Source organism: Cololabis saira, chromosome 17 (assembly GCF_033807715.1).
Source record: "Cololabis saira isolate AMF1-May2022 chromosome 17, fColSai1.1, whole genome shotgun sequence".
In the NCBI taxonomy this organism is placed as follows: domain Eukaryota; kingdom Metazoa; phylum Chordata; class Actinopteri; order Beloniformes; family Belonidae; genus Cololabis; species Cololabis saira.
In genome coordinates this window covers 2046131-2072033 of record NC_084603.1, presented here as the reverse complement: position 1 = coordinate 2072033, position 25903 = coordinate 2046131, and the positions used below count along the sequence as shown (strand labels likewise).

The window sequence follows — 25903 nt, the reverse complement described above, 5'->3', positions numbered from 1 at the left end:
TGGCTTATTGGTCCTAAGTTTTAGTGACGCAGTTCAGTTCTGCTGCAGTGGAAAAAGAAAACTGAACATAAAGTAGTTTAACATTTCAACAAGTCAACTTGCTTGCTTCACCAAAACTTAGGACCAATAAGCCATTATTGTTGGATTTGTTGGGTCACATTTTTCTAAATTAAAGGACCAAAATATTATTTTCTACCTTTCTTTTTTCCCTGTTGTACCAAGCTGGTACCTAACCGTGACTTTTTTTATTAACATTCATTACAGCATGTTTGTGCATCAAGTAATACAAGTTTGTGCAAAGAATACCTGTTTTATAATTTAAGAAAAAGCAAAAACAATAGAAAATCAATAAATAAAATCAACAAAATAGGAAATAAAAAATAAACAAATAAAAAATTGCATGTACATACGCAGCATATCTACATAAGCATATGCCAGCGTATGCTTCCAAGAAAAAAGGAAAAAGACAAATAATGAAATAATAATAAAATAATTCTGAACACAATAAGGAAACACAACTAATATATATGTAGACAGGATAACAATGACTTCAGTCAAATAATGTAGAAATAACCGGGCCTCCTGTGTACCGTTACACCCCGATACCAAGGTCAATTGCGCTGGCCAAAATTTTTTAGCACTGCTATAAACCTCTTAAAAGTCGAATGATATGTTATTTATTCAAAGTTTATGTCGTTTCTGTGTGTTTCAGCACGGCAGCAGGACGAGGACGAGGGGATGAAGAGGACCAGGTAGGCAGCAGAGCTCCAGGTGACCCCTGCTGACCCCCTGGCCCTGGCCCCGCCCCTGCTGACCCCCCTGGCCCCGCCCCCCTGCTGACGCCCTGGCCCCGCCCCTGACTCCGTCCCTGACACCCTGGCCCCGCCCACAGCAGAAAAGAGCTCTGCCCCCTGTTTGTGTCTGTGTTTGTGTGTCTGTGTTCTGGTGTTTGTTACATCTTGAGGTACACATTATGGGCCAAATCCACAAAAGGATTGCGCGGCTTTTGCGGTCGCTAAACCGGTGCAAATGAGACAAAAAGAGAGCGTCTAATTCACAAAGCACTCGCAAAGGGCGAATTGCACCACAAACTGCGCTGCCAAGCAAATAGTGTCATGGTGCGCCTGTGCCATTTGCATGCATGTAAATTAGGTAATATTCATACATTCGGCGCAAAATTGCCCCCTTTCTATGCAAATAAGCCTCATTGCAAAAACCGTCTAATTCACAAAGGCCAGCGCTATTTGCCACACGCAAAAATAGTGGAGCAAATACCGTCTTTTGGAAGCGTGTATTAACCGCGCTAAAACTCACTCCTCACTCCCCGTCTGTCTCTGTTTCTCTCTCTCTTCAATATCATTCAAGCCTGTGTGATACTGAATGATATTACATATAACACAGGCGGCATTACCAGTAAATGTTCAGAAATTGTTCACTCTTAGTCAAAGTCCTCACAGCATGCGCAGCTCGCTGCAGTTTAAACAGAAAAAGATAAGGACAACGATGAGAAGCCATAGTTTGTCAGTAGCTGGTGTGAAAATGTGGAATAGCCTAAACAATGAATTAAAGTTAGCAAGAAATTTAACTGTTTTCAAACATGAGTTAAAGAAGCTGTTATTGAAGGAATATCAAACCTAGGTACAGGAAGGCAATGTCTGGCTATGTGTACGAAACAAGGCAATGTGGGAAAATCAGCACTGGAGCACCTGGCATGGAAACAAAACATGGAAACAAAACAAAGTCACTATAAAATGTGTGTGTGTGAAATTTTTGCTCTATCACAGCACAGCAGATATCACGACCAAGCAGAACATAAAATCAAGAATGGAGATTCTGAACTGGTCAGTAAATGCTATTGACAAGATTTTTTCTACACGGCGTGCTGGGACAAGGGAACCGGCCTGTCCAGATGGGACATTCTTGGCGGGATACACTATTGACAGTTGGAACAAATGGAGAGTGGTGTGTCTTGGGGTGCTGGATATGGAAGACGTGGAGGACGTCTATATATTCACGGGCATGACGGTGGGCCTGGTGATCCTAGGGCTTGGCGGTGTATGGATGCTACAAAAGCTGAGAAAAGTGAGAGCTGATCAGGCAAAGCTGCTCTCTGGCCTCGCTGACATCCAGGGGAGACTGACCAGTGTATGGTCGGATGTGTCCAAAGCTCGTGAGGAGATGAAGTCAGTACGAGTGGAGGGGGCAAAGGCTGTGGCGGCTAGAGAGCCAGAGGACAGCGACTAATCAAAATCTGCATTGACACACGCACCTCCATTGCAAATTGGATTGCATGCAAAAAGAGACTTGGACATAAAAATAACTGAACAGTGGACACAGTAGTAAATCACAGGAACGGTGATCAGGATGAGTGGACTGGACACGTGTACAAACATACATGCTATCTGGACTGTGAAGGATGAAATTAGACAAATTGCTATGTGGTAAACTATGTATCTTACTGAATTCTGTTGTTGATGTGATCATGAATCTTACATAGAACGGGGCGGGACTTTGATAAGCGTCAGCTTCTCCCGTACCCTTTTCGTCATGTGCTGAGTATGCAATGTATAATGTTCTGGAGATGAAATGTGTCTATATAAACATGCCGAAATAAACGAAATAATAATAATATTAAGGGTGAAATCTACCGTCAGACATGACTGTAGACAGTCAGATCAAGTGGGGTTGTGGACTTATCTCGGATTTAAAAATAAAAATAACAGGACGGAGCTCAGGATTCATCCATACAGTAAGGGGCTGCTTTATTATAAACAATTCCACCATAAAAACATATAAATCTAGAATGTGTGTGTTTAACAGCTGACCTGTAGGTGTGTGTAGCAAAACACAGAACATGAATTACCGTCAGATCCTGATCTGATCCTGATCTGGTGTTAATGAAGTTACTGCAAAACTTTATGGGCGTGTTTGCGCCGGCATATCATTAGAGCAAAATATTTTGTGAATAGGACCTTAAAGCGGGGCAAATTGCGGGCGCAAATGCGGCGCAATTCACAGCGCTATTTGCGGGCGCAATCTATTCTTTGTGGATTTGGCCCTATGTGTGTTGTAATAAAATATGGATATTTGCTGATATTTATTTCGACAGAGAGCACAACAATATATTGCAATATCGATTTTTTTTCCCCCACCATTAGTTCTGGTGTTTGTTTCCTCATGAGGACCTGTGTTCTGGTGTTTGTTTCCTCATGAGGACCTGTGTTCTGGTGTTTGTTTCCTCATGAGGACCTGTGTTCTGGTGTTTGTTTCTTTATGAGGACCTGTGTCCTGGTGTTTGTTTCCTCATGAGGACCTGTGTTCTGGTGTTTGTTTCTTTATGAGGACCTGTGTTCTGGTGTTTGTGACCTCATGAGGACCTGTGTTCTGGTGTTTGTGACCTCATGAGGACCTGTGTTCTGGTGTTTGTGACCTCATGAGGACCTGTGTTCTGGTGTTTGTGACCTCATGAGGACCTGTGTTCTGGTGTTTGTGACCTCATGAGGACCTGTGTTCTGGTGTTTGTGACCTCATGAGGACCTGTGTTCTGGTGTTTGTGACCTCATGAGGACCTGTGTTCTTACTAGGGGTGGGACGATACGGTAACTCACGATTCAATACTGTGTTGATATGTGGCCCACGATAACGATAATATCATGATACGCCATATCTACCATATTCCATATATTGTAAGAAATTTCATCAACGATATATCACGATATATGTGACTGAAAAAAAAAATACCCATAAAAAGGAAAATGTCTGTAATTATGCATTTATTCAATGCCAAAACTTCATACAATATACAAAGAAAGTGCATTTGTATATTTCCTCACTGCCTCCTAGTCTTGTAAATGTAAACACTGAACAGCTGGACAAATTAAAGTGCATGAACAATAGTGCGGTGACAACCGCGTAAATCCATTATGTGTGTTGTAAAAAAAATATAGATATTTGCCGTCAGTTTATCGATTATTTATTGCGACAGAGAGCATAGCAATATATTGCAATATCGATTTTTTCCCCACCACTAGTTCTGGTGTTTGTTTCCTCATGAGGACCTCGTGTGGATAATCGGTCACCGTGCTCAGACCCAATGAGACGGAATTTGTTGTCGGAAGTCCAGAAGTTGAATTTATCAGTCCCGGGATAAATGGAACACACCGACTAGCTTAGGTCACGCTACAGGATTTACAGGTGCAGAGTTTGAACTGAGGGAATGTCGGTCGGCGGACTGATGTCTGAACAACTAAAGACTCGTCAGCTTCGTCACACTTGGTCTCTTCTGGCCTGGTTGGTCCTGGTTGGTCCTGGTTGGTCCTGGTTGGGCCTGGTTGGTCCTGGTTGGTCCTGGTGGGGCCTGGTTGGTCCTGGTTGGGCCTGGTTGGTCCTGGTTGGTCCTGGTTGTGCCTGGTTGGGCCTGGTTGGTCCTGGTTGGGCCTGGTTGGGCCTGGTTGGGCCTGGTTGGTCCTGGTTGGTCCTGGTTGGTCCTGGTTTTGTCCTGGTTGGTCCTGGTTGGTCCTGGTTGGTCCTGGTTGGTCCTAGTTGGTCCTGGTTGGTCCTGGTTGTGCCTGGTTGGTCCTGGTAGAGGCCGATGTAGAAGCTCAAATAACTTCCTAGTCAGTCTTTTATTTTTAAAGTATCTCAGCCAGAGGGAGAAGGTCTGATTTCAGTTTTAACAGATCTTTGTTGAAGCTGCTGCTGAACACAGAGATGATTTCTACGGAGAGAAACGACTCTCATTTCCTTTTCACATTCCATATGATATGAAAAAATACATGAATTCACATTAAATATATTCCGGTAAATCTAGGGTTGCCAACCGTCCCTTGAAAAATGGAATCGTCCCGTATTTATAAACTAAAGTATTGAGCTGAAAAGGGACGCACTTTGTCCCGTTTTACTGAGTGTCAAAACATAGTCATAAAGTTCCAATGGAAAATGGCATTGAGCTATTTTTTTGTTGTTTTACTACAACTGTAGTCTACAGTCATGGCCTTTGTTTTCTACAGACTTTCTGTTTGCACTTTGGTTATTGCACTAAAAATGTGCACTATTACAGAATGGACGTCCTGCTTTCTTTCTATTGTTTTATATTAATTTATACAATTTTAAGTTAAGCAGGACAGGTTTATGTTAAAGAAAGATACTTATTTTGTTCAGTTCATTGTTTTTACTTTGTATTAAAGTGAATTGCTGGATAATAATTAGTTTTCCATGTGTTCATGGCGTTCCAAAATATGCATCTAATTCAATTCAGGTTCGAGTCAAATAGTTAAAAAATGGTTTCACTCACAAAAAAAGGGTCTAAACAAAAAATCACCATGCCAAGAAAGGTGAAAGCAATCGGGTCGGCCGATGAGATCCCTGATTTATTTTTCAGGGAGTTGGAAACCCTAAATACAGTAAATCACATAAAGCTACAGGACAGGTGTAATGAGCTGCTCCCGCCAGCAGAGGGAGCTGCAGGACCGAGCAGCTGCTGACCTGCAGCTTTCTGTCAGGAAAAGAAACACCATAGATGTAAATACTGATCACAAACCACCGACCTGATCCAGACCTGCAGGTCCTCTACAGACCACTAGGGTCCAGATCCAGACCTGCAGGTCCTCTACAGACCACTAGGATCCAGATCCAGACCTGCAGGTCTTCTACAGACCACTAGGGTCCAGATCCAGACCTGCAGGTCCTCTACAGACCACTAGGGTCCAGATCCAGACCTGCAGGTCCTCTACAGACCACTAGGGTCCAGATCCAGACCTGCAGGTCCTCTACAGACCACTAGGGTCCAGATCCAGACCTGCAGGTCCTCTACAGACCACTAGGGTCCAGATCCAGACCTGCAGGTCCTCTACAGACCACTAGGGTCCAGATCCAGACCTGCAGGTCCTCTACAGACCACTAGGGTCCAGATCCAGACCTGCAGGTCCTCTACAGACCACTAGGGTCCAGATCCAGACCTGCAGGTCCTCTACAGACCACTAGGGTCCAGATCCAGACCTGCAGGTCCTCTACAGACCACTAGGGTCCAGATCCAGACCTGCAGTTCTGGTCTCCATGGTAACATGGGGGCGTGGTTTGGTTGTTTTGAGTGACAGCTGCATCTGCTCTGGTTTTCTGTCCAGCTGTTTTTAACTGGATTTAGCATCAGCGCTACATCGGCGCTACATCAGTCGGAGAGGCTTTTAACCCCCAACCCGCCCCCGCCCCCTCTTTCCCAGCAGTGATGGATGGAGCGTCTCTTCCTCCGGCACTTATTTAATCATCCCTCCATTAGGGCCATCGATCGCCCCCCCGACCCCTCTCTCTCTCGTCAGACTCCATCCTCCGTCCCATGACTCAGCACTAACGACCCATGACTCAGCATTAATCGATGCGAGCAGAGGTCGCGCCCGAGTCAGCCGATAAACAGACTGCCTGGTTTCTGCCTCTCGGCTGGAAGCAGCAGTGCATTCTGGGAGTTCGGCTGGAAACCATAGCCCCCCCCCCGGGGGGGATCCATTTATCTGTCATCAGACGACATGAGAACATGAATCTGGTCTGATGAGAACATGAATCTGGTCCCGGCAGATCTGTCCTGCTACGACCTTTGACACAGAATCTAATCAGGAGCCATTAATGGGTCACATGACCAGGATGATCAGGATGACATCATCATCACCAGGAACCAGGCACTTTCTCTGGATTCATGCAGCAGCTGGAACCTCCGTACCCTCCACACCTCCGTCTATTCATCTATCCATCCATCCATTCATCCATCCGTCCGTCCGTCCAATTTCACCGCCAATTAAAGCTGCAAGCAGCGATGAACGGTTCCTCCATCCTCGTGCACGTTCAGGCTGCAGTGGAAGCTTGTATGACTAATGTAGATTTTTCAGAACTGGACATTTAGTGGATGAAACCACCCACGACTCTCTGTATCAAACCCTTCAAAAGTTATGGAAGAAAATAGGAACTATCAGATATCGACCAATCAGAAGAAGAGGCGGGTCTAATTTGCACCAATTATGTTCAAGGACTCAAAACCGAGTCCGATGACACCACCCACGAGTCTTTATGTCAAACCATTCAAAAGTTATGGCAGAAAGTAGGAACTATCAAATATGGACCAATCAGATGAAGGGTGGGAGCGCCTTTTGGCGTCTATCATCACCACGGTAACACTTTTGAAAGAGAAAAGTAATGCGCGTAGTTGCAGGATGGAGACGCACATTTTGATGTATAACACACCTGGGGGCACGTTACGGTTCAGGCCGTATTAACGGCCAAAGAAGTGGCATAAATTGCGCCAAAATTACACGATTAATTCAAAATGTTCAAAATGGCCGACTTCCTGTTGGGTTTCGGCCATGGAGCCAAGAGACTTTTCTTTAAGTTGCAACATGATACAGGTGTGTACCGATTTTCATGCATGTACGTCAAAAACCTTGACTACTGAGTATTTTGGTGGCTGAAGAGACCAGTTCCACCCACTCCTGGCCATCATGGACGAGGGTAGGGTGGGGGAGTTGGTCCAGTGTTGCCTGGCAGCAACAACCGTCTCACGTTCCGCTGTCTCAGACACGCCCAGGTCCCGTTTCACACCTTGTTCTTAGCCCTTCTCTCCAGTGGTCCTGGTGAAACATCCTGGTGAAACATCAGGATGTTTCAGGTGGTGTTTAGTCCTTGTGTCATTTCTTGGGGTGTCCAAAGTTTCTGCAACCTTGGGACTCTGTAGAGTAACTGCTGTCGTACTCGTCTGAATCACGTGACCTGTCCGACAAAGCTGGGCGTCGGTGATCACCGCCCTGAAACGGTGGAGTGTTGATGACTTTATCCAGCTGCTTGGTGTCTGGAAGTGACCGCAGGGGCTCCGGTTCTGACCAACTGGGTCTGTGGAACCGACAACCGAGATTTGAGCTCGGATTTGTGGGAATGTGAGTCCTGTGCTGGAGGAAACGTTCTGATGTCTGGTACTAGCTGCTCCGTAGCTCTGAGCTCTGTAGCTGTTTAGCTCTGTAGATCTGTAGCTCAGTAGCATTGTATCTTTGTAGTTCAGTAACTCTTTAGCTTTGTAGCTCCTTAGCGCTGAGCTTTCAATTGAAATAAAGCCTTGGTCCTCTTCTGTTGAAGCGTTTCTATGACGCAGTACCACTTCTGAACAGACGGGGGCATAGCGATCCGTCTTGACTGTGCTAATGCTTGTGCTAATGCTAATGGGGACGGTCCGGCAGGCTCCGCCCCACCGGAGGAACTTTCTCTGTGTCTTACACCGGGTTCTGGCCGAGGGGCAACATCCAGTTTCCAGGGTCAGTTCAACGTGGAGGTCACGTGACACGCCCCTGGGCTAGCATAGTACGTGGGCGTAGCGCCACAACGGGGGGCAATTCTAACCTGGTTTAACAGGTATATGATTGAGAAAACTCCATTAACAGGCGATAATAATCTATTTTTGACAATAACTATTTAGTCTACAACTCTACATTAATGATTCCCATGACGTGAGTCAAGTGACTAATGTCAACTTTAGAGCGGAAAAACGAGCTAGCTAGCTGTATAAGAGAGGGTCCCTGGGCTAAAAAAGGTTGAAGACCCTTGGTTTAGCTGATTAGCCCTAGCTAACTAGCGGTAACTGAGCAGGATGGGCGTGGTCACGGCCTGCTCGTTTGCCCATCGGGCGTTTTGGTGGCAGCAGTTCGGTTAGACGAAGGCTCTTCAGAACCCTCGCGGTTAGCCTATCAGCCGTTAGCGGTCTTGTGATGCGCTGCCCCGTGTGGTCGGGAGGGGAGTTACACTAAAGTACGCAATCTCATGTCTTCTTGCTAACTTCCTCCCTGGTTTCCAGTCCTCCCCTCTCTCTCTCTCTGTCTCTCTCTCTCTCTCTCTCTCTCTCTCTCTCTCTCTCTCTCTCTCTCTCTCTCTCTCTCTCTCTCTCTCTCTCTCTCTCTTTCTCTGTTCCTCTAGAGATGGTGTCAGTAAAAACCAGGTCGTGTTTCTTTCCCCCTTTAGCCAGTACGAACAACCGCCAGCAGCCATGTACCCGGGTCCACAGGCCCCGCCCACGCAGCAGTACCAGCCAATGCCGCAGCAGCAGTACCAGCCGATGCAACAGCAGTACCAGCCGATGCCGCAGCAGCAGTACCAGCAGCCAATGCCGCAGCAGTACCAGCAGCCAATGCCGCAGCAGTACCAGCAGCCGCCCATGCAGCAAGCCCCGCCCACCCAGCAGAGCTCCATCCAGATCCCGGTCGGGTCTGGAACCCCCAAGGTCGTCAGCACCGCCTGCATCTACCCCTCCCAGCCAGGTGAGGCTCTGGTTTGACCGACTTTATGATTCATGTTTCATTAATTATTCATGAAAGGACGTGAAAGGGAAGGACGTGCTCACAGCTAAAGTGCACCTTTATGCAGATGATACAATAATCTACTTCTGTTGCTTCATCTCTGAGTCCAGACCGCCTTTCAACAGTCAACTTTCAACTTCCAGTCCGCCCCCCTATCCAATCAGAACCTTCCCAACCCCCAGACCTGTAGAGGAATTGGATAAAGCCCATCAAACGTGTTTTCCATGGAAACCTCAATTCGGAATTACTATTTCCATGTAAACTGGAAGGAAAATAGTTTAATTCGGAATTATTTAATTCGGAAAAATTAATTCCGAATTTAAAAAAATGTAACCGTGGCCATTGTGGCCAGTTATAAAGCTGTAATGTGCGTCTTCTGTCTCCCTTGTCGACATCTGCTAGCGCTGCCATCGTGCTGCTGCTTTCTGCTGCGCCGCACATCCCGCGGTTAGCTAACGTTAATCTTGCGGTAGTAATAGTACCGTATCAGAATCAGAATCAGACTTTAATGACAGGGTTTGAATACATCAAACAGGGAATTTGACTTCGGATACACCGTCGGCAACATGATGTTTATAATGCGCTAGTGGGAGCAGAGCGTCTTGTTTTTATTCCACCAGGGAGATTGTGACTGGAGCGGCTGGCAAAAGCCGATCAAACATGTTTTCCATGTAAACCTTTATTTGGAATTACTATTTCCATGTAAATTCGAAGGAAAATAGTTTAATTCGGAATTATTAATTCCGAATTAAAAAACATAATGTAACCGTGGCCAGTATTTTAATAATTATTCATGAAAGGGAAGGACATGCTCACAGCTAAAGTGCATCTTTATGCAGATGATACAATAATCTACTTGTCATGTGTGTTTTTCCCCCTCAGCTCCAGGGCCCCCCCAGCCCCGGCCCCCGGCCGGTCCCCCCCCGGCCTCGGCCCCCGATGCCTCCAACCGCCCCCCCTGGGTCACCGACACCAACTTCGCCGAGAAGTTTGATGCCGGCAAGACGACCACGTCCATGAAGGTGCAGGCACTGCCGCAGGCCGCCCCCCCGCCGCCGGCCTACATCCCCAACCGCACCCCCATGGGTGGCCCCGGGGGGCCCAGCCCCGCCCCCATGAACCCCAGCCCCGCCCCCACCCACCACAGCCCCGCCCCGTTCATGCCCGTGGCCCGGGGCGTGGCCCAGCGGGCGGAGCGCTTCGCCGCCAGCAGCCGGACCCCCCTGTGCGGCGCCTGCAACAGCGTGATCCGGGGCCCCTTCCTGGTGGCCCTGGGCCGCTCCTGGCACCCCGAGGAGTTCGAATGCCACTACTGCCACGTCTCGCTGGCCGACGTCAGCTTCGTGGAGGAGCAGAACAACGTCTACTGCGAGAACTGCTACGAGGAGTTCTTCGCCCCGACCTGCGCCCGCTGCAGCACCAAGATCATGGGGGTGAGGCTTACCTGTGCACCTGCATCAATATCTCAAAAGTTGTAAACAACAGCCTAATGAAACTTCAGTATGTTGTATTCCACATCGTCCCGAGTTTTTTAACTTTGGATCGATGTCTCTGCGATATCTTGTTGCCGAGCAACAGGGGTCCAAATTTCCGTTAGCATCGAAATTAGAATAGTTAAATATCTCAAAAAGCGTAATAGCAAGCACGATGAGACTAAAATATGTTGTAGTACAACGCGTCCCGGGTGTGTCAATCTTGTAATGATGATGTACGATAAACTGTTGCCTAGCAACAAGCATCCAAAACGAAATGGAATTCTTTTTAAATTGAAAGTTAAATATCGCAAAAATTGTAATATTAGGCATAATGAAGTTGTATGGTCCTTTAGTGCCAATCGGGCCGAGTGTTTGAAAATTTGAACGATGTCTCTATGATAAAGTATGGCCGAGTAAAAAGGTATGGAATTTTTGCCTTTTTTTGCTTGCTTGGGGTCTATGCCCAAAGAGGTGGCTATTCCTCATCACAAAGGGCTATGAATGCTAAGCCTGGTGAGGTCTTGAGTCATTTTGAAAGGTTCCTTTGTTTCAAACCAGGCGGTCAGATGTAAGAAATCGAGACTGACTTCAGAACTAGGCCTCAGAATTGAAATCAAGTCTTCCCAAGTTCAACACAGGGCTGTGGCCCGACAACCTGTAAACAATCTCTTCGAGTAAAGACCGAGGTGTGCGCTTGACGAAAAGAAAGACCACAGTGGTGACTCGGCTGACATGGAACCCCGTCTGGTTGTGTTTCAGGAGGTGATGCACGCCCTGCGGCAGACGTGGCACACCACCTGCTTCGTGTGCGCCGCATGCGGACAAGCCTTTGGAAACAGCATGTTCCACATGGAGGACGGAGAGCCGTACTGCGAGAAAGGTGAGTGGACGGTAGCCGCGTTTACCAGGTAGCCGCGGTTACCAGGTGGCCGTGGTTACTAGGTGGCCGTGGTTACCAGGTAGCCGTGGTTACCAGGTAGCGGTGGTTACCAGGTGGCCGTGGTTACCAGGTAGCGGTGGTTACCAGGTGGCCGTGGTTACCAGGTAGCCGTGGTTACCAATTGGCCGCGGTTACCAGGTAGCCGTGGTTACCAGGTAGCCTTGGTTACCAGGTAGCGGTGGTTGCCAGGTAGCCGTGGTTACCAGACGTAACACCGGTTCTACGAGAGCAAGGGAGTCTCCAATATTTACAATAATAAAGGTATATTCCGTTTTAGCCTAAAGCTAGCAGACTAGTATGACAAAGCTGCACAAATAACTCGACCAGTTTAACATATGGCAACGTGACAGAACATAAACACACAAAGAGAGGACACACCGTCACTGGATGTAAACATGGTTAAACAAGCTGCTAACGTTCATTTAGACACATGGGGAACAGCAACACTTCTCAAATGCTATATTTTCATCTACATTTCAGACAGTCACTCAAACATGTGTCAATATAACTTATTACACTTGCAGCCCGACCAAAACCCTGTCATGTACGACACACATAAGCTACTGAATCAGCACAACTAAACTAACTTAAACCTGGGTTAGCAGCGCAACCAAGCTAATTTTAGACTGAAGTCAGCAATTGATCAAATTAAATTGATCACAAGCTGATTGTCGAGTAATATTGTATAATATGTTAGCAGGACTTGGTGTATCTTACCTTCGTGGTGAATCTTCAGGAGCCGCTTGAGATTGGTGGGAATCTTTCCCACGATGCATTCTGTTTTCTTTCTGCTTGATTATATTGAAAATATGTCCATATATCATCTCGTCGTTTCCGACCACCAAGGTCCATCATCCTACCGGACTGTGTGACTGTGACACAGCCGTGTTGCTAACAGGTGCTGCTAGCGTGATGCCAGGTGGGCGTGGCCAAACAAGGAGAGCGCTATTGCTGATATTTTTTAATTTTTGACAGACATGTCAAAGGCAGGCAGAAATGTTGTGCATTTTGAACATCGGACCCACTAACATTTCCGTCTCGTTTCGTCAACGAAAACTCACACACGTCTCGTCATGTTTTAGTCAACAAAGAGCCAAGTTAAGCTCGTCACCGGCCTGTTATCGTCATGAAAAAAAGATACATTGACTAAATAATTTCGTCTTGCGGCGGGGGGGGCTTTCGTTGGCTTGTTTTGGTGTTTCCACGATGACGGGCTCATCTCTCTCTCTCTCCCTCCGTCAGATTACATCTCTCTCTTCAGTACGAAGTGTCACGGCTGTGATTTCCCGGTGGAAGCGGGAGACAAGTTCATCGAGGCTCTGGGTCACACCTGGCACGACACCTGCTTCGTCTGCGCGGTAAGAAGCTTCACCGCTCCGTCATGGAGGTCCATGTTCTGGGGCTGCTAACCGCCGCTAACCACCGCTAACGGCTAACCCTCTCCCGCCTGCAGGTCTGCCACGTGAACCTGGAGGGCCACCCCTTCTACTCCAAGAAGGACAAGCCCCTGTGCAAGAAGCACGCCCATGCCATCAACGTGTAGCCCGGAGGCCATGCCCACTCTTCTCCACGTTAGCGCTCGTCCGGCTCCGGCCGCCGCCGCGCTCACCGACGTCCATGTTTGACTCCACGCCGCCTGACGACGCTGCTTCCCAACAGGAAGTGGCGCCGCCGTCTCACCTGAACTGTTTGTTGTCCACGCGACCGCGATGGAGCTACAGACCCAAACACTATTTATTTTAGCCTTTTTGGTGTTTGATTATAATCGATCGGGAGAAATCTCTGACTCTTCCGACTTTCACGTGATCGAGCTACACACATGTGCCTGTTTGAACCTTTTGAAACGGTAGTTTATGGTATTTATTTCACATTATAGTCATGTTGTAATAATATTTGAATATTTCAAGCCCCGTCTGCAGCAGCAGCACCAACTCCGGCCACACGGGGGCAGCATATCATTATCATCACCATATCATCAGCATATTGAATGACCTCGGCTCCTCTGCTGGGTATCAGGAGTGTAGCACCCCATAATGTAATCATTTCCTGAAAATGTAATAAAATCTGCACTTAACTCAATCGAAAATGTAATAAAATCCAATAATGTAATAACTTCACCAATAATGTAATAAAATATCCTGACTGATATTGTAATAACATTTTTACCAATAATGCAATACCTCATTACATTATTGGGAATTTATTACATTTTCAGGTGGGTCTTTTTGTTTTTTTTCCAAAACTGATAATACTTGACAAATAATGTAATATATATGTTCATTTTCAGTCCAGAGTTCTATATTTTGTGTTTTAAGTATCTAAGAATGTTTTATACGCTGGATTTAAAACACCAGAATGACTATTGGGTTAAATTGCAGACTTTGAGTAGCATGTAATAAATTCCCAATAATGTATTAATATAATGCAACATATTGCATAACATATATTGCAATAATGCAATAATGTAACAAGGTATTACATTATCGGTAAAAATGTTATTACAATATCAGTCAGGATATTTTATTACATTATTGGTGAAGTCATTACATTATTGGGTTTTATTACATTTTCAATTGAGTTAAGTGCAAATTTTATTACATTTTCAGGCGTTATTACATTTTCAGGAAATTATTACATTATAGGAGCTACAAGGAGGCGAGCCGGACCGTCCCGACTCATCAACGCGGCATCGTCCGATGCTTTGGTCAGCACCGACGCCCCCCAGTGGCCGGCGGCGGCGCTGCTGCAGCGACCGGCCTTGAAGATTAAGTTCCACCGAAGCAGCAGGTCGATCTCTGACATCTTAGGCTGCAAGAATCGTCGTTGTTCGTCGTCTTCTCTGAGAGCCGGGATGAGGGTCGCAAAAGGGGGCGGGGCGTTTCCTCCCGACGCCCAGAAAACGCAGGAAGTCCTGGAAATTTGGACATTTCCCACTTTTAGTCTTTTTGTCCGACAGAAACGAGGTTAGCTAGGTTGGCTACCCCGCCACCGCAAGCCAGCGGAACCGCACACAGTTGCAGGACAGTTTCAAAGGACTCGGCTTATTTGATTGGTTGTTTATGACGTCAGAAGCTCCGCCCCTGGAGTCCATGAGGGATTTCTGTTTCCATCATGCAGAAACACACCAACGTCTGGTTATACGTCACTAAGACGTTAGCAGAGACGTAACTGACGTTAGCAGAGACGTAACTGACGTTAGCAGAGACGTAACTGACGTTAGCAGAGACGTAACTGACGTTAGCAGAGATGTAACTGACGTTAGCAGAGACGTAACTGACGTTTGCAGAGACGTAACTGACGTTAGCAGAGACGTAACTGATGTAACTGACGTTAGCAGAGACGTAACTGACGTTAGCAGAGACGTAACTGACGTTAGCAGAGACGTAACTGATGTAACTGACGTTAGCAGAGACGTAACTGACGTTAGCAGAGATGTAACTGATGTTAGCAGAGACGTAACTGACGTTAGCAGAGACGTAACTGACGTTAGCAGAGACGTAACTGACGTTAGCAGAGACGTAACTGACGTTAGCAGAGACGTAACTGACGTTTGCAGAGACGTAACTGACGTTAGCAGAGACGTAACAGATGTAACTGACGTTAGCAGAGACGTAACTGACGTTAGCAGAGATGTAACTGACGTTAGCAGAGACGTAACTGACGTTAGCAGAGACGTAACTGACGTTTGCAGAGACGTAACTGACGTTAGCAGAGACGTAACTGACGTTAGCAGAGATGTAACTGACGTTAGCAGAGACGTAACTGACGTTAGCAGAGACGTAACTGACGTTTGCAGAGACGTAACTGACGTTAGCAGAGACGTAACTGATGTAACTGACGTTAGCAGAGACGTAACTGACGTTAGCAGAGACGTAACTGACGTTAGCAGAGACGTAACTGACGTTAGCAGAGACGTAACTGAGCTCTGGAACCGGTTTGGTGGAAAAGCGCTACGTGTCACCTGGACGGTTTGTTACAGGAACAACGTTTGAGACAGTTGAGGTTCTTCAGGTGACATTCAGCGTGTTTTAGCCTCGTGCCTTAGCGCTGGCAGCTCCACCCCCTTTTGGAGGCCCCTCCCCTTTTTGGTGGCTCCGCCCAGTTTTGGAGGCTCCGCCCCGTTTTGGCGCCGACCCTCATCCCCGCTCCGACCGGCCCGCGACCGCCGCCGGTGTACAGTTTCTACTCCCCGTTGCTCTTTTATACCGTTTGTTTTTCCAACGTGTGCATGAAGAGTTTGACCCGACCCACCGCTAGTTCACCCGCCACTAGCTCCGGGTCGATACCAGTTGCTGTATTTCACTTGTTTAACGGCTTTTGAACGTGTGATTGCTGGTTTTTTGCCGCCTGAATAAACACTTGAAAACACTGACGTCGAGGTTTCTGTCCTTAATAAATATATATAATAAATAAATGTTATAAATGAGTTATAAATGTTGTGAACATCCACCCAGTTCCTCCAGGATCCCTTTTTTGAATTGAATTGAAATTTTTATTTAGAACATGGAACAATGGTGAATACAAAACAAAACAATAATAATCACTAAAAAGTAAGTAAAAACGTATTAAATCCTACCCCCTAAACTATATTTCATTAAATATAATCAAAATTAATTTAACTTCTATACAAAAAACAAAAGATATTTATATACATATATACATACGTACATACATATATATATATATATATATATATATATATATATATATATATATATATATATATATATATATATATATATATATATATATATATATATGTATGTATGTATGTATGTATGTATGTATATATATATATATATATATATATATATATATATATATATATATATGTGTACGTATGTATATATGTATACACATATATATACACATATATATATACATATACATATATGTATATATTTATATATATATATATATATATATATATATACACACACATAATGTTATATGAATATCAATATTAACAGATTGTTTGAAAGCTACAAACAATACATGAAAAAAAACAATGTCTAGGTTTTTAATAAAGTTTCCAACATTGATTTTTGCTCTTAAAGCAAAATGTGGAAAATGTCACAATACTAAGTTAAAAAGGTATTTCTGACTTTTCTCTGAGTTTTTTTTCCACAAAGTTCCTCTTTCAGTTCCCATTTAAAGTTAAATTTAAAGTAAATTTGCAGTAACAAGGTCCAGAGACGGGAATCCTGGTTAACTCATCATCGTGTTGTAACCAGGAAAAGCAGCAGTCATGGTTGTGAAACCTGAGGGCCTGTAGTTCCCTCCACCGCCGCTGGGGGGCGACAGAGACGCGTTTTAATTAGATTATAAATGAAAAAACCCGAAAAGTCTCAGATCAGCAGAGATTGCAGGCAGAGATGAGTGAGTTAGCGAAGATGTCTCACTCTGCCTCCTTATCCACGGACCAGAGTCACAGGTTTTACCCTTTTCTGAGGAAATATTCTTGATTATTGTATAGTTTGGGAAGGTTATGTATTTTAAATGTTAAAAATAATAATATTAATATTATGATTATTAATAATAATGATGTTAATAATAATAATAATCATAATAATCATAATAATAATAATAATAATCATAATAATAATAGACCAGGAGGAGACTAATCACTTCATAAATGTAATGAAGGATATGAACATTTCTGCATTTGTAGACGGTAGAAAGTACCGGGATAGAAGATTTACAAGAAGGTGAGAGAAAAGTTGCACAAAGCAGCATTTGTTTTGAATTTGGATCCAGGAAGAAGAAGCGGAAATGACGGGAATTGTGTCATCACGTTCTCCGTGCGTCGCTGGTTTGATCCAGATATCCCAAATGATTACTTACCATGTTTATAGGGATAACCCTGTTTGCTCAGCATGCAAACGGAATATTCTGAATGTTTCAGTAACCGGAATATTAGCAATAACCAGAATTTTGACTGCATGTAAACGTAGTCACAGCCATCTGGTATTACGCCTAAAAGTGCAACTTTTGGGTCTTTGGTTAATGGTTGTCGGAAGATTTCTGTGAGAGCCTTAAAAATTTCCTCCCAGAATGCTTTCAGTTTTGGACATGTCCAGAATATGTGGGTGTGGTTTCCAATTTGTGTGCTGTATTTTCTCCAGCACCGATCTGAATGCACTTGGCTCATTTTAGACACTATCTCTGGTGTTCTAAAAAATCTTGTGATTACCTTCCATTTAAACTCCCTCCACATATTTGAGTTGGTTACTAACTGAGCCTCAATACATATTTCTTCCCATGTGTCCTCCGGTATAACCAGGTTCATTCCAGTTTCCCATCTCCCCTTCATTGCAGTGTGTTGTTCGTGTCCAAGTCTGAGAATATCTGATATAGGTTACTTATAATTTTCTTATCATTGTTTCCTGTCTGAAATCCTATCATAAACTTCTCAATTGGAGTTGGTGCCACTACCTTGTTCCAGTCCTTGTGTTTAGTTAAAAAGCTCTGCAGTCATCATCATCTTCTGTATTAGGAAGTGATCAAAGGATTTAAAGCTGCCCTCTTTCAAGATCACAGTTTTCTGACATAGTTTTGAAGTCGGAGTGAGACGTCTGGATTTGCCGAAAAAAAAAAAAAAAAAAAAAAAAAAAATATATATATATATATATATATATATATATATATATATATATATATATATATATATATATATATAAATATATATATATATATATATATATATATATATAAATGTATTTATTTATTTTATTAATATATATATATATATATATATATATATAAAAAAAGAATCTTATTATTATTTTTTTTGTATATATATTTATATATATATATATATATATATATATATATATATATAAAAATGTATTTCTTTATTTTATTAATATATATATATATATATATATATATATATATAAAAAAATTATTATTTTTTTTTGTATATATATTTATATATATATATATATATATATATATATATATATATATATATACATAATTTATATATACAAAAAAAAATAATTAATTAATTAATTTATATATATATATAATTTATATATATATATATATATATATATATATATATATATATATATATATATATATATATATATATATATATATATATATATATATATATATATATATATATATATATATATATATATATATATATTAAATAATATAATATATAAATAAATATGTAAATAATACGATTCTCCTCAGAGTGAAACATCTCTCCCTCCTCGGAGTGAGATTCTCCTCAGAGTGAGACCTCCTTCTCCTCCGCAGAGACGGTTTTCTCCCCGGAGTGAGACATCAGGATTCTCCTCGGAGTGAGACATCCTTCTCTCCCCGTAGTGAGACATCGGTTTTCTCCCCGTAGTGAGACCTCCCTCTCCCCCTCAGAGACGATCTCCGTGTGGAATCAGAAACCGCGAATCCTGATCGACGACGTCGAACTGGAAACTCTGAAATCTCTGGAAATACGTAGTTTCTGCGGGGATTCTGGTTAAAATCAGCCCGGAGGGTGACTGGGGGATCGAACCTCCACCCGGGGGACACTTTACCCCCGTATTTACCCTCACAGAACCGAAGGTGAGGCTTCAGAAACCGCTTCGTCCAGAACTTCGTCCCGTTGGATCGAGTCCGGCTCCGGCTCCGTCTAAACCCTGGATCCTGAATACTGGAACTAACCCAGACCCGGGTTAAATAACCCTCAGATTTATCCTTATTATCCTGTTTATAGTTACTAATTACATTATCTGATCGAGTTCTGTGGATATTTACCGACTTTTGTGAGTTTTCTGATTTTGAAACATCGAAAAGTTACGGAACTGATTTGGCGCCAGGAATTAGACGGATCCCCAACGAAGTTTGCTGCGCTCGTTCTGGTTCGTTTGTTTTCAGAGAAAAAGCTCAAATTAACCTCAAAATCACCCCTAAATGAGTTAATTTGAGTAATTAAACTCCTGCGGGAGTTTATTCCGCGGAGTTTGTCCGTTAAAGTGTTTTTAAAGAGCGTTAGCACCGACGGCTAACAAAGTTCCTTTAAATTCTCATGAAAACTCGTTAAAACTCAATCAAACTCATTAAAACACGCGGTTTGAGTTTATAAATGTCACGTAAGTACGAATCCAGCGACAGTGTAAAATTTAATTTAATTTTCATGCAATTTTTATAGACATTTTAAAGCTGTATTTTTTTATGTAATTTAAATTTAATGTAATTTTTATTAAAAGATTAAAAACCTGTATTTTTTTTAAATTTCAGTTAAATTTCATATAATTTTTATGAAAATTTTAAAAACGTATTTTTTAAATTTTAGTTAATTTTAATGTAATTTTTATAAAAAATTAAAAAGCTGTATTTTTTAAAATTTTATTAAATTTTCATATAATTAAAAAAAATAATTAAAAGCTGTATTTTGAAAAAAATCATTTAAATTTCTTGTGATTTTTTTTATAAAGAATTTAAAAAGCTGTATTTAAAAAAAAAAGTCATTTAATTTTCATATAATTTTTATAAAAAAAATTAAAAGCTGTATTTTTTTAATGTATTTTAAATTTCATGGAATTTTTATAAAAACATTTAAAAAACTGTCTATTTTTAAGTTTTAATTTAATTTGCATGTAAGTTTTATAAAAAATTTAAAGAGCTGTATTTAAAAAAAGAATATTTAATTTTCATGTAGTTTTTATAAAAAATTTAAAAAGCTGTATTTTTTTCAAATTTTTTACATTTTCATGTAATTTTTATAACAAATTTAAGAGGGAACTTTTTTTATCGTGCACTTCGAGAAAAAAGTTGAAATGTCGAGAATAATGTTGAAATACCATTTCAAGAAGTCGAAATTCAGACTTTTTTTCGACATTTCGACTTTTTTCTCTGGAAATTATACTTTAACATTAATCTCGACATTTCGACTTCGACGAGTTGATGGCATGAAATTCAAAATTACGGAACCGAGTTTCCCTTTGAAGACGGGACGTTTCCTCGGGTTAAACGTGACTAAAACGTGGCTTTGCCAGGCGGTAAAACCTTTTAACATCCTTTTAATCACCAAGGGTGGCTTATATTTACAAGACAACGCCTGACACACAGAAAACTTAATAATAATCAAGGGCTTCTCTTTTGAAAAATCCTGTATCAGTTAATCTGTCGGAGCGTAAACTAGTTTCAAACCTGACTGGTTCTTCTCTTTCTTTGCTTTAGAGCAGATATTTAGCATCATCCCTGCTTCCTCCTCTGCAGCATCATGGCCTGGGGTTGCCATGACTACCTGGATATGTGAATGTTTTATTGTGTTTTCCATCCAGACATTTTATCTGTTCTGTGTCTTCATTATTATTTGTTACAAAGTTCATATCGGCTCAGAGCGTCGCAGTTTTCACTGCAGGACTTGAACTTTGCTGATATCTTTCCCTAATTGACTTGTGTGGTTCTTGGAGCAGGTCTGGATCTGGACCCTAGTGGTCTGTAGAGGACCTGCAGGTCTGGATCTGGACCCTAGTGGTCTGTAGAGGACCTGCAGGTCTGGATCTGGACCCTAGTGGTCTGTAGAGGACCTGCAGGTCTGGATCTGGACCCTAGTGGTCTGTAGAGGACCTGCAGGTCTGGATCTGGACCCTAGTGGTCTGTAGAGGACCTGCAGGTCTGGATCTGGACCCTAGTGGTCTGTAGAGGACCTGCAGGTCTGGATCTGGACCCTAGTGGTCTGTAGAGGACCTGCAGGTCTGGATCTGGACCCTAGTGGTCTGTAGAGGACCTGCAGGTCTGGATCTGGACCCTAGTGGTCTGTAGAGGACCTGCAGGTCCTCTGGTTCAGGTCCTGGAACAGACGGGGTTTAGGGTGTAAATTAAAATCTTCTGTTTTCCAAACAGCTGAACATTCCAGCACGAGCTCCGGAGTCAGAACAACCCCCCCAAAAAAAAACTAAAATAATCCCTCATTAGTTGAGCTGTAATCAATTAATCCTGATATTGATTTGACGTCCAATATCCAGGGCTGGGGATCGATTCAAATGTCAAGAATCGATTCCGATTCTTAAGATTCAGAATCGATTATCAAGATTTGATTAGATTCCGATATCGATTTGGGTTTCCGGCTCCAGGTTCTAGTGGATTCGGTTCTACAGTCAAAAATAAACTAGCGACTTGTTCTAGAATGTTTAAATTAGGGCTGGGGATCGATTCAAATGTCAAGAATCGATTTGATTCCGATTCAGAATTGATTATCAAGATTTGATTCGATACAATTTGATCCGATATTGATTTGAGTTAAAACTGTTTTTTGAGCTGTTGCCTGAATTATGACTGTAAAATAATTAAGAAATAAATAAATAACTCAAATAGGCCTTTCAATATCCATTTAGATTGCAAAAAAAGGAAAAATTGCAACAGATCATGGAGTAAACAAATAATTTTAGCTCGTCTAATTTATTCTGTCACCAGACTCAGCTGGACATGAAGCATTTTTCAGGTATTTCATGACAAACTGTCCGATAACAGAGAAACCAAACAAGCTCTAGTAAATATAGATAACATGAACTTCATTAAACTAATATAACATTTAGAAATTGAATCAGAAATATCCAGCATTTTCTCTAAAAGAAAAGTTCATTTAGTTCAGGAGTTTTAAAAACCAGTGCTTTGTTAACGCTGCCGCTTCTCTTCGGCGCCATGTTCAGTGTTTGATAGTTTCACCACACGCATGTGTGAATTAAATGACTACTGCCATTAAAGTTCATCGGGCGAAAATTTAATTATGAAAAAAAATCGATTTTTAGGAATTAATATGAGAATCGATTTAGATTCGGAAAATCGATTTTTTTTTTTGTTTTTTTTTTTCAACACAGGCCTAGTTTAAATCCATCAAATAAGACCAGAACCTGGAGGTTGTCGCGGGTTTGGACCTGATTCTGTCTCTTCATGTTGGTGCTTATGAACAAACTAATGAAGAAGTTGCTGGACGTCCTGAGGTAGTGCACGTTACACCCGTCGCCTGTTTCAGACACGGGGAATTAAAGATTACTTTTATTCAGGGGTCTGTTTTCACCGCCGGCTTCTTTCCCTCCGACTCGTCACTGGTCATCAAGTCATTCACAAGGAACGGATTCGATTCACGATTATATTCGATTTGATTTGCAATTATATTTGATTTTCGATTCACGTTAAGGATATTTGAGAGACAGGACCAGTTTTACTTGAATATGGAAGAGATTCTCAGAGAACTGATGCTGTAACTTGTAGAAACTAACTCCAACTTGGTACTTTATCAAAAATGTTAATGTTTACGTCAACAATTGAGGCCAAAGCAGTCGGGGTTGGTGTTGTCCAGTCGGGGTTAGGGTTGTCCAGTCGGGGTTGGGGTTGTCCGGTCGGGGTTGGTGTTGTCCAGTCGGGGTTAGGGTTGTCCAGTCGGGGTTGGGGTTGTCCAGTCGGGGTTGGGGTTGTCCGGTCGGGGTTGGGGTTGTCCGGTCGGGGTTGGGGTTGTCCGGTCGGGGTTGGGGTTGTCCGGTCGGGGTTGGGGTTGTCCAGTCGGGGTTGGTGTTGTCCAGTCGGGGTTGGTGTTGTCCAGTCGGGGTTGATGTTGTCCAGTCGGGGTTGGTGTTGTCCAGTCGGGGTTGGGGTTGTTGCTGCAACTTTCACGCAAACGCAGAGACGTAACTGACGTTAGCAGAGAGAGACGTAACTGACGTTAGCAGAGAGAGACGTAACTGACGTTAGCAGAGAGAGACGTAACTGACGTTAGCAGAGAGAGACGTAACTGACGTTAGCAGAGAGAGACGTAACTGACGTTAGCAGAGAGAGACGTAACTGACGTTAGCAGAGAGAGACGTAACTGACGTTAGCAGAGAGAGACGTAACTGACGTTAGCGGAGACGTAACTGACGTTAGCGGAGACGTAATTGAGGTTAGCAGAGAGAGACGTAACTGACGTTAGCAGAGAGAGACGTAACTGACGTTAGCAGAGAGAGACGTAACTGACGTTAGCAGAGAGAGACGTAACTGACGTTAGCGGAGACGTAACTGACGTTAGCGGAGACGTAACTGACGTTAGCAGAGAGAGACGTAACTGAGGTTAGCAGAGACGTAACTGAGGTTAGCAGAGAGAGACGTAACTGACGTTAGCAGAGAGAGATGTAACTGAGGTTAGCAGAGACGTAACTGAGGTTAGCAGAGACGTAACTGACGTTAGCAGAGAGAGACGTAACTGACGTTAGCAGAGAGAGACGTAACTGACGTTAGCAGAGAGAGACGTAACTGACGTTAGCAGAGAGAGACCTAACTGACGTTAGCGGAGACGTAACTGACGTTAGCAGAGAGAGACGTAACTGACGTTAGCAGAGAGAGACGTAACTGACGTTAGCAGAGAGAGACGTAACTGACGTTAGCAGAGAGAGACGTAACTGACGTTAGCAGAGAGAGACGTAACTGACGTTAGCAGAGAGAGACGTAACTGACGTTAGCAGAGAGAGACGTAACTGAGGTTAGCAAAGAGAGACGTAACTGACGTTAGCAGAGAGAGACGTAACTGAGGTTAGCAGAGAGAGACGTAACTGAGGTTAGCAGAGAGAGACGTAACTGAGGTTAGCAGAGAGAGACGTAACTGAGGTTAGCAGAGAGAGACGTAACTGACGTTAGCGGAGACGTAACTGACGTTAGCGGAGACGTAACTGACGTTAGCGGAGACGTAACTGACGTTAGCGGAGACGTAACTGACGTTAGCGGAGACGTAACTGACGTTAGCGGAGACGTAACTGACGTTAGCAGAGACAGACGTTAGCGGAGACGGAACTGACGTTAGCGGAGACGTAACTGACGTTAGCGGAGACGTAACTGACGTTAGCAGAGACAGACGTAACTGACGTTAGCGGAGACGGAACTGACGTTAGCGGAGACGTAACTGACGTTAGCGGAGACGTAACTGACGTTAGCGGAGACGGAACTGACGTTAGCGGAGACGTAACTGACGTTAGCGGAGACGTAACTGACGTTAGCGGAGACGTAACTGACGTTAGCGGAGACGTAACTGACGTTAGCGGAGGCGTAACTGACGTTAGCGGAGACGTAACTGACGTTAGCGGAGACGTAACTGACGTTAGTAGAGACGTAACTGACGTTAGCAGAGACGTAACTGACGTTAGCAGAGACGTAACTGACGTTAGCAGAGACGTAACTGACGTTAGCAGAGACGTAACTGACGTTAGCAGAGACGTAACTGACGTTAGCAGAGAGAGACGTCACTGACGTTAGCAGAGACGTAACTGACGTTAGCAGAGAGAGACGTCACTGACGTAACTGACGTTAGCAGAGACGTAACTGACGTTAGCAGAGACGTAACTGACGTTAGCAGAGACGTAACTGACGTTAGCAGAGACGTAACTGACGTTAGCAGAGACGTAACTGACGTTAGCAGAGACGTAACTGACGTTAGCAGAGACGTAACTGACGTTAGCAGAGACGTCACTGACGTTAGCAGAGACGTCACTGACGTTAGCAGAGAGAGACGTCACTGACGTTAGCAGAGAGAGACGTCACTGACGTAACTGACGTTAGCAGAGACGTAACTGACGTTAGCAGAGACGTAACTGACGTTAGCAGAGACGTAACTGACGTTAGCAGAGACGTAACTGACGTTAGCAGAGACGTAACTGACGTTAGCAGAGACGTAACTGACGTTAGCAGAGACGTAACTGACGTTAGCAGAGACGTAACTGACGTTAGCAGAGACGTAACTGACGTTAGCAGAGACGTAACTGATGTTTGCAGAGACGTAACTGACGTTAGCAGAGAGAGACGTAACTGACGTTAGCAGAGACGTAACTGACGTTAGCGGAGACGTAACTGACGTTAGCGGAGACGTAACTGACGTTAGCGGAGACGTAACTGACGTTAGCGGAGACGTAACTGACGTTAGCGGAGACGTAACTGACGTTAGCGGAGACGTAACTGACGTTAGCAGAGACGTAACTGACGTTTGCAGAGACGTAACGGTTACAGAGACGTAACTGACGTTAGCGGAGACGTAACTGACGTTAGCAGAGACGTAACTGACGTTAGCAGAAACGTAACTGACGTTAGCACAGACGTGGCTACTTTTTCTGTGGAAAAACAAACCGGTTCTCAACTGGTTCCCAGTTGAACGAGTTGTGAACCAGAACTGGAACCGGTTTGGTGGAAAA

At 43.5% G+C, this 25903-nt stretch overlaps 2 protein-coding genes across 4 annotated transcripts in view; both read left to right on the top strand.

The window, feature by feature from the left end:
* The window catches only part of LOC133463904 (LIM domain-binding protein 3-like), a 55286-nt gene extending 39179 nt beyond the window's left edge, over positions 1–16107 (top strand). For 2 of the 3 annotated variants that reach the window (XM_061745682.1, XM_061745681.1), the window contains 6 exons: positions 713–752; positions 8986–9281; positions 10203–10753; positions 11555–11675; positions 12978–13093; positions 13189–16107. In XM_061745682.1, the coding sequence (XP_061601666.1) occupies positions 713–752; positions 8986–9281; positions 10203–10753; positions 11555–11675; positions 12978–13093; positions 13189–13278 (1214 nt within the window). In that variant the 3' untranslated portion in view covers positions 13279–16107. The remainder of the gene's footprint in view (positions 1–712; positions 753–8985; positions 9282–10202; positions 10754–11554; positions 11676–12977; positions 13094–13188) is intronic. The other variant, XM_061745683.1, reaches the window with a different exon arrangement.
* A 3003-nt stretch (positions 16108–19110) lies between these two features.
* LOC133463519 (bone morphogenetic protein receptor type-1A-like) overlaps positions 19111–25903 on the top strand; it is a 66311-nt gene continuing 59518 nt past the window's right edge. Inside the window, exon 1 of the mRNA XM_061745090.1 lies at positions 19111–19313. The gene's annotated coding sequence lies outside the window, so the exon portion shown is untranslated. The remainder of the gene's footprint in view (positions 19314–25903) is intronic.